Raw genomic sequence first — 12,978 nt, forward strand, 5'->3', positions numbered from 1 at the left:
TAATTTTGTGTATTTTGTAAATGTAAAAAAATAAAATGATAAAACTATTTGACAGCTTGTAGGAATGAACACATTTGTAACATTTATTTAAAATATACCTGCTTAAAAAAACAGGTGTAGTCTAAATGGTAACTTATTTTCCATTTTTTAAATACACTTTTACCAGTAAAACTTTTAACTCATGCCCTCTGTGCTCATCATTCCTCCTAACTCTTGTAGATACAAAATATCAGTTATGTAATGTAAAAAACAAGTACAGAAAAAAATTTCTCCCAATCACTGTGAAAATAATTTGTTTTCCTACATTTTAATGCTCTTTTCCCCTCTACACAGAGGTAAACAAACTGAATATCTGTGCTCTAAGGGTTAATTTTCCGAAGGGTGGGGGTTGGGGGTGGAGTTGTGTGCCTGTGAGGAGCTGCAGTCTGCAGGACAGAGGGACTCGGACTCGAGAGAGACGCAGGAGAGAACTTGTTGAGAGTTTGTTGTGTTTAACGGGAGATGTGGCTTTAACAGCAGCTCTTGTTGACATTCTTTGGAAAGTGTTTTGCTAATTAAAGTTCCAAAGAGCACACGGGTGACTTTTGGTTCCATTTGTTTAGCATTTAATGCGCTGCTTCATGACGGTCAGTCGATCAGTGCTATTTTTAGAAGGTGTCCTGCGGGCGACCAGCTGCCCGCGGGCACCGTACTGGTGACCCCTGCTTTAGAGCAACGACACATGGTTGAAACGGTTAATCCAGGAAGCAGAAGCTCACCTTCGGTTCATCACTGTCACTTAGGTGTTTGCTTTTGAACTTTCTCTTCCCTGAAGGCTTGCTGTTGAACTCGGGAGACTCCTCGCTCTCCTGGTAGCGGACCGAACCTGAGCGGGTGAACGAGAATCTCTGTGGAGGGGTTTCTGGGCTGGGTGCAGCTGGACTCTGACACTGGTCTGCCTGCAGATCTGTGGCGACAAAATCAAAACTCTGAAAATGACGTGGTCTTATTCTACCCACAGATACTTAGGTTTTCCTGAATAAATTGTCAAACATGATCATTGAAAAAACAGCTGCTGGTCAAATTCACTCTAAAACTATCAGAGAAAAAATAAATAAATAAATATTGAGCTGTTTCAGAGCTAACGGTTTTTATTTCTGCTTTGGTATAAATCATCACTGAGTGTATTAAATGTAATATAAAGACCACCAGCTACGATCAAATGTTTATTTTCTTCACTTTTATAAAATCATCAGCTGTTAAAAATAAATAAATTAAATAATGAATGAAAATCAGAAACTTTACTCTTCATTTCTGCTTTTAARGTTATAACAGAAAACTTTAAATAAAAACAATTAGTGTTGTAGAAGTCTTGAGTCATCCCAAATTTATCTATATTATCTTTACAAAAATTAGTTTTGACCATTTATCAAAGACAATTACTTTCATGCATATAACACTAATTTTTCCTCTGATAAGACTTTCACATACTAGCTGTGTAACAGTTCATTTAGTTGTACTAAACCATCTTGACTGAATACAAAGACAAATACAACAGTCACAACCGATCAATCACCTCACTCATACTTTTTATTGCTTTTGCCAACTGCTGCTAAAATAGAGCAGAAACAGCTAATGTTCGGCCACATAAGATGCTGTGTGTGCAGCAGGGGTGAAGCCCAGAGCAGAGAGGACGAAGAACAAAACTAGGTTCAGCTGATTGCTGGGATGTCGCCTGTTGTTACATTTATTAACGAGGAAGAGGAGGAAAAAGCAGAACCCACGCAAGCACGAGAAGAACGTAAACTCAACACAGAAAGACCCCAGGTTCAAACCGGGGATCAAACCCACGACTCAGTGAGGCGTCAGCGCTAACCACGGCAGCCTCTTAACAAGCATGATGTTTTGATCTGGTTGTGAGAGGATTATTGTTTATTAAAAAAACTGTTTTTCATGTTGTCCTGATTCCACATGGCACTGTAACCCTCATACCAAACAGGAAGTTAAATGAACYGTTGCACTTCTGTTACACTGTTTTTCTCTTTAAATTTGACACTTTTTTTTGCCTCTACTTGTATTCTTTCCTCATCTTTGAATCACAAACTGCACCACAGGCTGTCATGGTCAGGTACTGCAACAGAACCTGAAGTTCAAAGAAAAGCTCTTTTTTTTTATTAGAAAGACTGGAGAACTATTGATCAAAACCACATTAAAAGTTTACAAGAAAATCTTTTGAAACAAAAAAATAAATAAACACTGAGTGGCGGTTTAAGACTTTTGCACAGACGGTCTTATCAGGTGATGTTCTCTTTAATTTTTTTCAAACAGTTAATAAAATACTGCTTTATATCAGTTTTAGTGAAATGCTCAGTCAGCTTCTTATTTTAATGTAAATCTTTACAAAATGTTGAATTTTGCAGCTGCAGTAAGATGAAAGTCAGACGAACACAATGGAATATAAGAACATTACAAACCTGGAGGTGTCTCAGTGTCGTGTCTCAGCGGCTCTTCGAGCTGCTCTCCGTCTTCCAGCTTGTCTTTCTCTGTAATGTATTCGCCCGTCTCGTACTTCTTACTGGAACATCTCCGGCGCTTCTTGTGAGGAGGGGTGTCGGCCTCGGCTCCGGCTGCCTTGCTCTTGCGGTCCTGCGGAGCGTTCGATCGAGGCCGTCCTCTTGGTCGGCGGGCCGGCTGGCTGGGAGTCGGTGCCAGGGGTGGGGAAACCGCCGGGGGAGGCATGGATGGAGGCGGAGGAGAAGGGGTTGCGAAGCCCCAGAGGTCGAGCCGAGCGTCATCGGCTCGCCTCCGTCCTCGTCTCAGTCTGGGAAAAGAGGATTCTGTTGCATCTGCTTCTTTCCCGGACACGGCCATGTCACTGAGAAACTCTGAAGTCCTTTCAGTCGGAGCACTGCTGTCGCTTTCTGTAACTGAAAACAGCAAGAACCTGATTAATGCACCACCMCACCAGCAAAAAGTACAGAAGAAATGTGTAACGTTTGCTGTCTGTGCACACAAACTAGTCAAAGGCTACGTTCACACTGAAGGTCTTCACACTCAGTTCTGTTTCACATTATATTTTAAATGCATCAGACTCCAGTGTGAACTCTCCACAGMRATGATGTGACCAGCATGCACAGAAAATGATGTGACGTCAAATTCAGCTCGTTGTTTACTGAAGTAAACATGGATGCTACCTGTTAGCATGTAGAGTCTGAAGTTGTGCCATCAGAGCAGATTAAATAATTATGACCCCCGAATGCGAAGCGTTTCAGTGATTTTTTGGTCAACCGTAGCACAAAAACGGCTGCACCGGTCAACATGAAATTTGGCAGGACTGGGAGTCTGACCTACACTGCGCCAGCCAACGGTTTTACGATACACCCCATATTTGAGGAGGGGGCTCCATTCAAAGAGGGGGTGTCTGGACATGCAAAAATGTTTATAACTCAGAAACTGTTCAACATAAAAGCTTCAGATTTCTTTTGTTGTTTAGCTCTGATGAAGCTCTATCCATTAGGCCCACCAATCAGTGCCCCCCCCCAATATTTCTGAAAAAGGGGCATGTGGACATACAAAATAGGTTATAGCTCAAAAACTATTAAACAGGGGCTTGATGAGGGGCTATCCATCAGGTCAACCATTGCCCCCCACCCCCCCACTCCCAAAAAAAGACCCCCACCCAAACCACCACAATTTTGGGATGCACCTAGTTGCATGACATTTATTAGGAATAAAGACTTCCGAGTTCTGGTGCTTTTCTGCGTATGCGGTATCTAGTTATCTGACATAATTGTTCAGTTCACGGTTAGGCCTGTCACGATAACAAATTTTGCTGRGCGATTAACTGTCTCAGAAATTATTGCGATAAACGATAATATTGTCTGGTGACAAACCTATATAACGATAAAAGCGTAATAATGTATGTATGTCCTCTCAAGGATGAATAAACTTTAATTTTTAAAGAATATTTAACAAAATGGACTCTAACAAWAAAGTCTGACATTACTATCATATATTTCTGTGGATCCTTGGCCACACAGAACATAGTAAGCTATATAAAAAAAACAAAGKAACAGGACTTCTGTAGCTGAAGACGTGTGGAGTTTCAAGCTTTAAACTGCATGACTCAAAGTTCGTATCATTATTATGTATATGAATCGATCTGCTCCACCCAGCCCCACACCTCAGTGAGGTAAGAGTCAGATGAAATGCGACATGAGTGTTCAAAATGAAGTGGCTTTTTTAACCACATCATATGTGTATCAGATTCAGAACCACATACTGAAAAGACCTGGGTTTCATTTGCCTGCAGTGTGAACTTAGCCAAAGTAACTGCGGGCTGTTTGTCTCTAAAACAAAAATACAAGCCCTGAAAAATCTCACCGATCTTGACACAAGGCTGCATGTTTGACACGACGAAGAGCACCATTAAATCTGTGATAGATATCACAGATGTGTGCGTGCTGGGAGCGTTTTTAAATTTTTTTTATAGGGCTACAAAATGTCATGTCGTTACGTAAGACAGAGCTCGTACCTGCATCGTTGCGGGTCGGCTGTTCGGCCTCATTGAGACGGATCTTGTCCTTTGGAGTTGGCTCCTTGCTCTGCGGGGAAAGTTTTCCCGCTGACAGACTCTGCTTCAGCGCAGGTGCAGATTGTTTCTTCTGCTGGAAATACACAAGGGACAGTGAGCGCGCAGCGCAGGATGCTATTGATCACAAACTWTCACAACGAGACCTTGGAATGTTATGTCATCAATCACAGATTACAATTATGAAACGGAGCTCAGATCAACCAAATAACAAGGTAAAACTGTGAAACATGCCATTTTTTACACTCRAGAAAAGTAAAAAGAGATAATAAGAGTTGGGTGAAGGTCGTTTAAACAGTAACAGGATTTATAAGTACARAAATTGATCAATTACCTTTTTATTGAAAGAGGCTTTTTCTGGAGTATTTTCTGTTTCTTGTTTTTTCTTCCCTGCTGCCTTTTTTAAAGGCTCTGTTGGTGACTTCTCCTTTGCAGGCTTCTTAGGACTGCTCTTCTTTTGTTTRCTAGAAGCAGCTTTTGCTTTGGTTGGCGACTCCTCTTTGGTTTCGTTAGGTTTTTTCTCAATTTTGCCTCCTCTGCTCGCACAATGGCCAGTTAGAATGGATGCCACCGTGCCCTCCAATTTTTCACTGGGAGGGCTGTCCGATGTCCCACTTTCWCTCTTCGATATCTCCCCCTCCAACACCTGGGCTAATTTGCTTTCCGCCCTGTTCCCGTTCATTGATGCATCGCCCCCAAAGAGAAGAGACTGGGCAGTAGGCTTGGAGGAACATTGCTTCGCCTGCGGTCCCAGATGCTCRTCTTGAGCGGAGTGCACAGCGGTGTTATTCTCCAACGTTTCAGCGGTGTTCGTTTTCTCCTGTTTTTTCATAACTTGAGTCAGTTCCTCTTGAGACGGGACACTGGGCCATTTTTCCACAGGCCAGTATGACRGGTGTTCAAAGGCAGGAGTATGTTTCGATTGAGTGTCTTGGATAAGTGGATTTGAAACATCAGCTTTTCTCAACGCACCAGGCGAGCCTTGAATGCTACTCTCGCCAGCGAGTGAGGTCGTTTCGAGAACTTGCTGCTTTACAATCGATGCCAGGTTAGAGAGGGGGGATTTCATTTTCTCCCACTTGTTATCCTCGGRTTTTGATGGGTTATGATGGGCGCTGTGAAACTTGCATCCCTCTGAGACTGCAGTACTCTTRGTCTTTGGAGATCCTTGTGTGGGTTTTCGCTGAACAGCTGAGGGTTGTTGGGACAGATTAGATGGCTGCTGCCAAGCTGGACTGAYGACGGCGGTGGAGTACGGCAKTGTTGTTTTGCCGGGACCAGATTTCTGATGACTCTGAGCGTTGGCAGAGCTTAACGGGGGAGTTGTCAGCGCTCCTTTCAGAGGGCAGTTCTTAGTTATGGTTGTGCTGGTATTTTTTACATGCTTACCACTGTGAGAGTGTTGGTTACTTTTCATCGGACAGGATGGCTTTTTTCCTCCTGAGACCAGATGTTCTCCTTGGTCGATAATTGATATAAACTCTTGCTTCGCAAAACTCTGAAATTCATCRGCAAAGGTCCCTTTTCCATCTTTGCCCCTTAGAGTAGAAGCCAGTATAGGGCTAGCCACGCCTACATATGTACCAGGGATACTTTTAATAGAGTCTTGTGAAGATCCTTTAGCCCATGTTGGTTTGAGATCCTGGACCTGGTGGTTCTGAGTCCTATTTAACTGCTTTTGATGAGATCCATTTCGGTGAGAATTTGGTAAGACAGGATATTGCACGGTTGAGCTGAAGGCTGTGGAGTGAGTCTTCTTTGCATTCAGAAAATCTCTCTGATTAGACTCGTTATGAGGTTCCATCATAGAAACCGGACCATCTGTTTTGCATTTTGGACGTTTTGATTTAGAAGACAAGTCGAGGGGTACGTCTCTCAGCTCAGATGAGCAGACGGTGCTGTCCTCAGCAGCAGAAGAGGGCATCGGGTTTAGGGAGCCAATGGCTGTTTTGTCTACGCTGTTGGCTTTCTCCACRTGGTTCAGGAATCTGCTCTGAGAGGTGATGCTGGCCAGCGCAGAGCCACAGCAAATGGCAGCAGTGGGCGACAAGGTGTAGTGTGTGGGTGCCACTGAAGTTAACGATGGATGCTGCAATGGTAGTGCAATAGCTGGTGAGGCCACCACAGAGGCTAAAGACTTGTGCTCTCCATGTGGTTTGGCATTCTTGTTAGACGARTGGTTGGATTTGAGCTTTACGGTCGATCCGCCTGCTTTTTTGTCAAGGGTCCGGCTCACAGACAGCGAATAGGGATAAGTCCGCATGAGAGCTGCCCCTCCAACACTGGAGCTTTGAGKCTGAATTTCTTTTTGAAACTGACCGCCCGTGGCTTCTCTCAAAGCTGCAATTTGTCCTAATGCTGGTGGAAGAGTAATTTTACAGAGCTGAGGAGAAAAACTAGTGGAAGGAAGAAAGGCAATGGGCTGGGCTGGCTTAAACATGGCGGAGCACTGAAACCCCGAAGGAACGCTTTGCAGAGGTTGTGTTTGCGGATGGGATTTCTTACTGGATGTCACGTTGCTGTGACAAGGGTTGAGAGAGTCCTCTCGGCTGGCTTTTACACTGCTCGACCACTGAGGAGCGGAGAAAACCCCGGCACCGTCAACTCTGACTTTAGGGGTGTCTGCCCTTTTGTCGGTTTTCTTCTCTGAGCTGGTGACAACTGAGTTGGACATTGGTGCATTATTAGGCTGTTGAGGCAGAGAAAGGTCAGGGTTATGGTTGCAGTTGCTAGAGTCCAGACAGGCTTTTACTGTCTTACAGTCTTTTGTGGGAGTAGTCTTGTTTTGCTGACTGAGGTTCACATCTCCTCTAAATTCAGGGGGTAGCGTCTGGGGGGGATTTCCCACCATATTAGTGGATGTTTTATTCGGAGCACTGATCTCTCTGCTCACTGTGCCTCCATCCCCTACATTCATTAGTACAGAATCCACCTGAGTAATGACAGAGGTTAATGAGGCCAATGTTAAGTGGATAAAAGAACAAAATGCTCTAATCAAAGAATCTTACTTGGACAAATTAGAAAAACAATTACCTGCATAGGTGTTTCTTTAGCAAAACATGCCTCGGGTGTTAGCTGGTCCAGTCAGGACAGTTTTCTTTGAAAGAAACTGATAAACTGCAAAATAAAAGAATATATAAATTAAAATATATCCATTGTGTTGTTCTTTAAAGATTATATATAAACTTTAACAACAAAATAAGAAGCACTGTATGCAACAGCCACTGGGCAAATGAAAACTTCCTTTCATCAGAGAAGCTTGAAAATCAGTCATGTTACAATTTCCTGAAAGCATAGTGTCGTAAAATGATGCCCTGTTGACATTTGGTACTGACGTAGCTCCCAGACAATCCAATCATAAGTAGACAGACCTGAATACACTGCAAAAACTGTCCATCTAACCAAGTTTTAAAATCTTATATCCAGCCAAAAAAGTCTTTTTGATCTTGTTTTGAGACTGATTTACTAAAAAAGAACAGAAAGTGTAAGAATAATAATCTTGTTTTCAGAATGTGTAAGATTATTTATCTTGTTAGCCTGGAAATTTAACTCAAATTAAGTGAAAAATTTTTGCCAGTGGAGTAAGAATAATTTTACTTGGTAAGATTCTTGAAATAGGAAAAAATCTGAATCAAATCAAGTATTATAAGAATCTTACCAAGTAAATTTTTCTTACTCTATTGGCAGAAAATTTTCACTTAATTTGAGTCAAATTTYCAGGCTAACAAGATAAATAATCTTACACATTCTGAAAACAAGATTATTATTCTTACACTTTCTGTTCTTGTTTAGTAAATCAGTCTCAAAACATGATCAAAAAGACTTTTTGGCTGGATATAAGATTTTAAAACATGGTTACATGGACAGTTTTTGCAGTGTACATGTGCCTAGATGAAAAAAACACACACATATGATTCAAACTAGCAGACCAAGCTTCAGTCTGAACTCACATTTAGACGTCTGCACTGAACCAACAAACAGTGGTGCTTATTTACCTTCTTCAACATTTTCTTTTATTGATTGGGAAACTTCAACTTAAATAATTTTAAAAAATCTCCAAGACTCCGTGGCGGGCAATAAAGATGCAGAGAATCTGGTGAAATAACAAGGCCAAGCCCCAGTTCTGATTACCCATGACCTTCAAGTTCTCGTGTGGCCTTGCATTAAAGACAGACCAGATCCTATTGTGTAAATGACTTGAAAACCTTCTAGAAAAGCAAAACAAGATAAAACTCCACTGCAAAAGAAACAACTAAAAAYATATACAATATTCCAGTTTCTCTGGAGCCTGAGGTCAGTGAAAATAAACTGAGATGACGAAAGCGGTCATAAATATACAATTGTTTTAGGCTTTGGGTGATGGGAGCACTGCTGCACTGTATGGGTAACTTGCACATCTGTGAAGACACCTTTATTAATTTATGGTAAACGTGTTTTAAAGCAAATTATGTTTTCAGAAAGTCTTAACTCAGCAAAATGTCGTCTAACAAGGCTCAAGAAAATGACGYTCTTYCACAAAACWGTTTGGCAAAATTACTTCAAAGACCAGCCCATCTTTATGCTCCCTCTGGTCATTAATAAATCCCAGAAGAAGCCGAGCAGATCCCGCAGAGACGTGAGCTTTCAGAAATAAAATGAACATCACAAAGCAGAGGAGGCCTCTTCTGATTTGTGGAGCACAACTAGGGGTCAACATCGATATATCAATTAAATTAATGATYCAATTACATCAAGGCAAAACAAAAACCCTGATCCATATCATCATCATAYGCTTGATGTGGATCAATTGATATCAAATCATATTKATCGAAGACTTGTGAATTGAATTGAAATCATATCATGACAGACTTTGTAATATCAAGAAACATCAWATCGTCATCAAAACAAATCAATATAATATTGTCTTGTAATGAATCTGGTATCATTTTCAAAACTAAATCAGTTTAGCGATTCTCTTTGTGGTTAAATAATTTTTTTAACTAAATACAAAGTTGTTGTGAGTCATCGTTGATCGCACACACAGTATGTCATCACTTTATAACATCGAGCCGCAAAGCCGAGTTACCATTTCACCATTTCAGCTCTGTTACTACCTCACACAGGCAAATCAAGGGTGGACTGTCTTCAACCCTCCTGACTGCCTCGGTCCATTCAGATATCACACAGAGGCAGCTTAAAGGTGATTAAATTGAGGTGTTTTCTAAAACATATTTAGCAACATATAGCAGCCAACTGCTWAACTAAATAAAACTAAAATCTGTAAATATTATGTTTTAAAATAACATATTTGTGTCTTCAGGTCAAAAAACAACAAACCATGTTAAAAGTAACACAATGATGAGCTTTATGAAAGAGGTCGTTAGAATGAAGTTAACATGAAAATGCACACCAATATGTTTTTTTTTTGTTTTAATGTTTGACATGTTCTCTTTGATCTATTAATACTATATACGAAGGCTTTAAATTATTGTCAATTGTTGCAAAATGTACTTTTTTTTTTACTTCATCCACAATCTTTTCACTTTTTCAGAAAAGAGACCTGCTTGTTGTTGAGCACAAATACAAACTGAGTTTTCACTACAAATGCTGATATATCACTTTTATCGCTCACTCCAAACAGAAGCATGTGTAAAGGTGACCTCTGACCCCAGGGTCTGTCCCCCGTATGCCCTTTCAGTGATCCATACATGAAACAACAGCTCAAACAATATTCAATTGTGTTTCTGCTTGTATTTGTGCGCTCCTGTGTGTCTGTTAGCAAAATGTTCACGAGTAACTGAACACATTTTAATAAAAMTTTCAGAGTGATCAACGTGTCTGATTAACATTTGAATTTAATCCACAGATACCTGGCAGTAGCCAACACAAAAAATGGCTAAAATGCAGTAAAATCTTAGCTAACATGTGATGTGATAGTAGCTGAGAGTCATTCGTAACACATTCTCCGAGGGTGACATCTTGCATGATGTCTATTTTTTTTACGTTTGCCCAAAACTATACTGTCAACATTTCACAACATAATGATCTTTGGTTAAAATCTGTCAAGTAAGGCAGCGGGTGATATGCATTCATTCGAGGAATGCTGCCTGGGCCTTCAGTTTGTAACATTTCATTTTTAAAAAAGCCATACGCTATAAGTGATAGAAACAAGCTCCGTGATCCAGGTAGCAACAGGAAGGGCATAGGGCGTAAAAGGATTTGACAAATCTGTCATGTGAGTTTGCTCGCTACAGAAGGGAGCAGGCAAAAAAATTAAAATAAAAATAATAATAATAAATAAACATAACAAGCAAAATGTCCTGTTGCATYTCAGTAACCCAGGTAGAAAAACAACACAACACTTCTGATGGAAGAAACTCTCCAGAAGACCTACTTAATTTATATATATAGTTTTGATTCTGTAAAAATGAGGCCTGGATGGTTAAAGAGTGCAGCTGACCTAAAACTGGACACYGACCAGTGACAACTATATGATCAGTTATAAACAGAAACATGGAGGTAATCATGAATCTTGTATTCTGGAAACAAGAACAGACCCTGGTATGCAGGTAGAGGTGCACCAAAGGAATAAAACTGCCTTCAAGCTCTGAAGTGATGGAGATGTTTCACCTTTGACCTGCTGAGATTTAACAAAGATGACGCACATGATGACTGACATGAAACCTCTGCTGTAATAAAGAAGAGAGGGGGGAGGATGAGGGGGGTCTCTGCATACATTAACAGTACAACAGTTGATCACAGGTAGTTTAGCCTTTGTGTTCCGAGGCCGGCAGAAAAACAACAACGGYACACACACTCACACACAAAAAGTCCAGCCTGGGAAGAAACACCTGGGAGTAAAGCAATTTATCTTTCTGTGGTAAACCCACTTCCACCCGGTTCGGCTCAAACAAAAACATAATAAGACTTCATGCACGCTGTTGTAAATACCAGCCGGAATAATATTAATAATAATAATAATAAGAAAACTCTGGAGAGCTCTGTTCCTCCGAGCATAAAGAGGAAAGGCATCCGTCTGCAGACACACCGGAGTTTTCTTATTATTATTATTATTATTATTATTAATAATAATGATAATTATAAACACACAAAAGTGATGGATGTGATGAACGAGCACGATWATGATAAAATGAGGTGAGTCGACATCAAGTCAAACCAGACGACGGGAAACGGAACCGAGCTCGAGCYACGGAGAAAGTCCCGCATGTCAGCGGACGGTTCGGACAAACAAACACTGACCCGACAGACTTCAGGCACACAGATGGACAAAGTGTCCGACTAAAGACGGGAGGACGGGGGGTGACACAACTTATTGCACATGCTCGTGCCCCTGGAGTGGAAAAGGGTGGCGGTGGGAGGTGGGGGGGAGGAAACAGTATGAAGTCCACTGACCAGCTCTACCTCCAGAACGGGTCCGGCTCCCTGCGCAGCGGAGTCCCCGCCAAGCCCTCRCGTCGCTGCCGGTGGTTTACATGTTGAGGCGGGCTACTGTTGTTTACCCACCGGCCGCTTTAACGCGAGCTGCTCCGGTCTTTATCGGCCCTTTTCGCTGGACTGACTGAGCTACTTCGGTGTTGAAAGAAGGCAGCCCCCGACCCACCGAGCCCCCCCTCCTCCCCCCGCTCCTCTCTCTCTCTTTAAAACACTCTTATCTGAAATATTGAACCATTCCCGTGCTAATCAGCGCGCGAGGCAGGAGATGTCTAAATGACACAAACAGTTTACCAACCCGCTCTTCCAGATGGCAAGTGGACGACGTTCACAGGCACGACAGCGGTACGGCCGTGTCCAGCCTCTGCCGTCCGCGGCTGCTCACTGCTCCCCGACGGTTTACGGTTCTAAAAGTCCGGGAGGGGGAGGAAGAGGAGGGGGGCGGGAGGAGAAGGAGGGGGTCGTCAAGACGGTCCGTTCAGTATCTCCAGCCTCCAGTCTGGTGGGAGAGAGAGGGGGGGGCACGGGGAGGGGGTGCAGGGGCGACACCATGGGAGATGTAGTGCTCGGATATCCACGCCCAGCGTTGGACGCCGGAGAGGCTGGGAGGGGTGAGAACTACGGGTCCCGGCATGCAACGCGCGCTCCAGCCGCTCAGGGGAATTGCTGGTGGTGGTGGTGGGGGATCGGGCGACCAAAAGAGTGTAACGGTGCGCTAAACTGAAAGGGCTTATCTGGGCAACGAAGTAGTGAGCTGCGTGTTTTTAAAATAAACAAAGTGGGCTCCGACTATCACCCGCTCAGCTGGCGGCGGGGGGTAGTTTCTGGACGGGTTCTGCCAGAACAAAGTGACAGAAAGAAAGAAAGGTGGCAGCAGAGTTTGGGTCTGTTCGAGTAATGACATGAGGAAGCAGGACTCTGGAGGCCCTCCAGCTGCACGCTGAAGGAGATGTGTGTGTGTGTGTGTGTGTGTGTGT

General features: G+C 42.6%; 1 protein-coding gene across 4 annotated transcripts in view; it reads right to left on the bottom strand.

Annotated features, from left to right (window-relative positions):
- bcorl1 (BCL6 corepressor-like 1) overlaps positions 1–12,978 on the bottom strand; it is a 23,688-nt gene that overhangs the window by 6,432 nt on the left and 4,278 nt on the right. The window contains exons 1-6 of one of the 4 annotated variants that reach the window (XM_014004419.1): positions 12,300–12,465; positions 7,604–7,687; positions 4,905–7,502; positions 4,514–4,643; positions 2,454–2,906; positions 759–946 (exon numbers count right to left, since the gene is read on the bottom strand). In XM_014004419.1, the coding sequence (XP_013859873.1) occupies positions 759–946; positions 2,454–2,906; positions 4,514–4,643; positions 4,905–7,502; positions 7,604–7,609 (3,375 nt within the window). In that variant the 5' untranslated portion in view covers positions 7,610–7,687; positions 12,300–12,465. Of the gene's footprint in view, positions 1–758; positions 947–2,453; positions 2,907–4,513; positions 4,647–4,904; positions 7,503–7,603; positions 7,688–11,962; positions 12,080–12,299; positions 12,466–12,978 lie in introns of those variants that run through there. The other 3 variants (XM_014004396.1, XM_014004412.1, XM_014004403.1) reach the window with 3 other exon arrangements.

The sequence above is a fragment of the Austrofundulus limnaeus genome, unplaced genomic scaffold (assembly GCF_001266775.1).
Source record: "Austrofundulus limnaeus strain Quisiro unplaced genomic scaffold, Austrofundulus_limnaeus-1.0 Scaffold1, whole genome shotgun sequence".
In the NCBI taxonomy this organism is placed as follows: domain Eukaryota; kingdom Metazoa; phylum Chordata; class Actinopteri; order Cyprinodontiformes; family Rivulidae; genus Austrofundulus; species Austrofundulus limnaeus.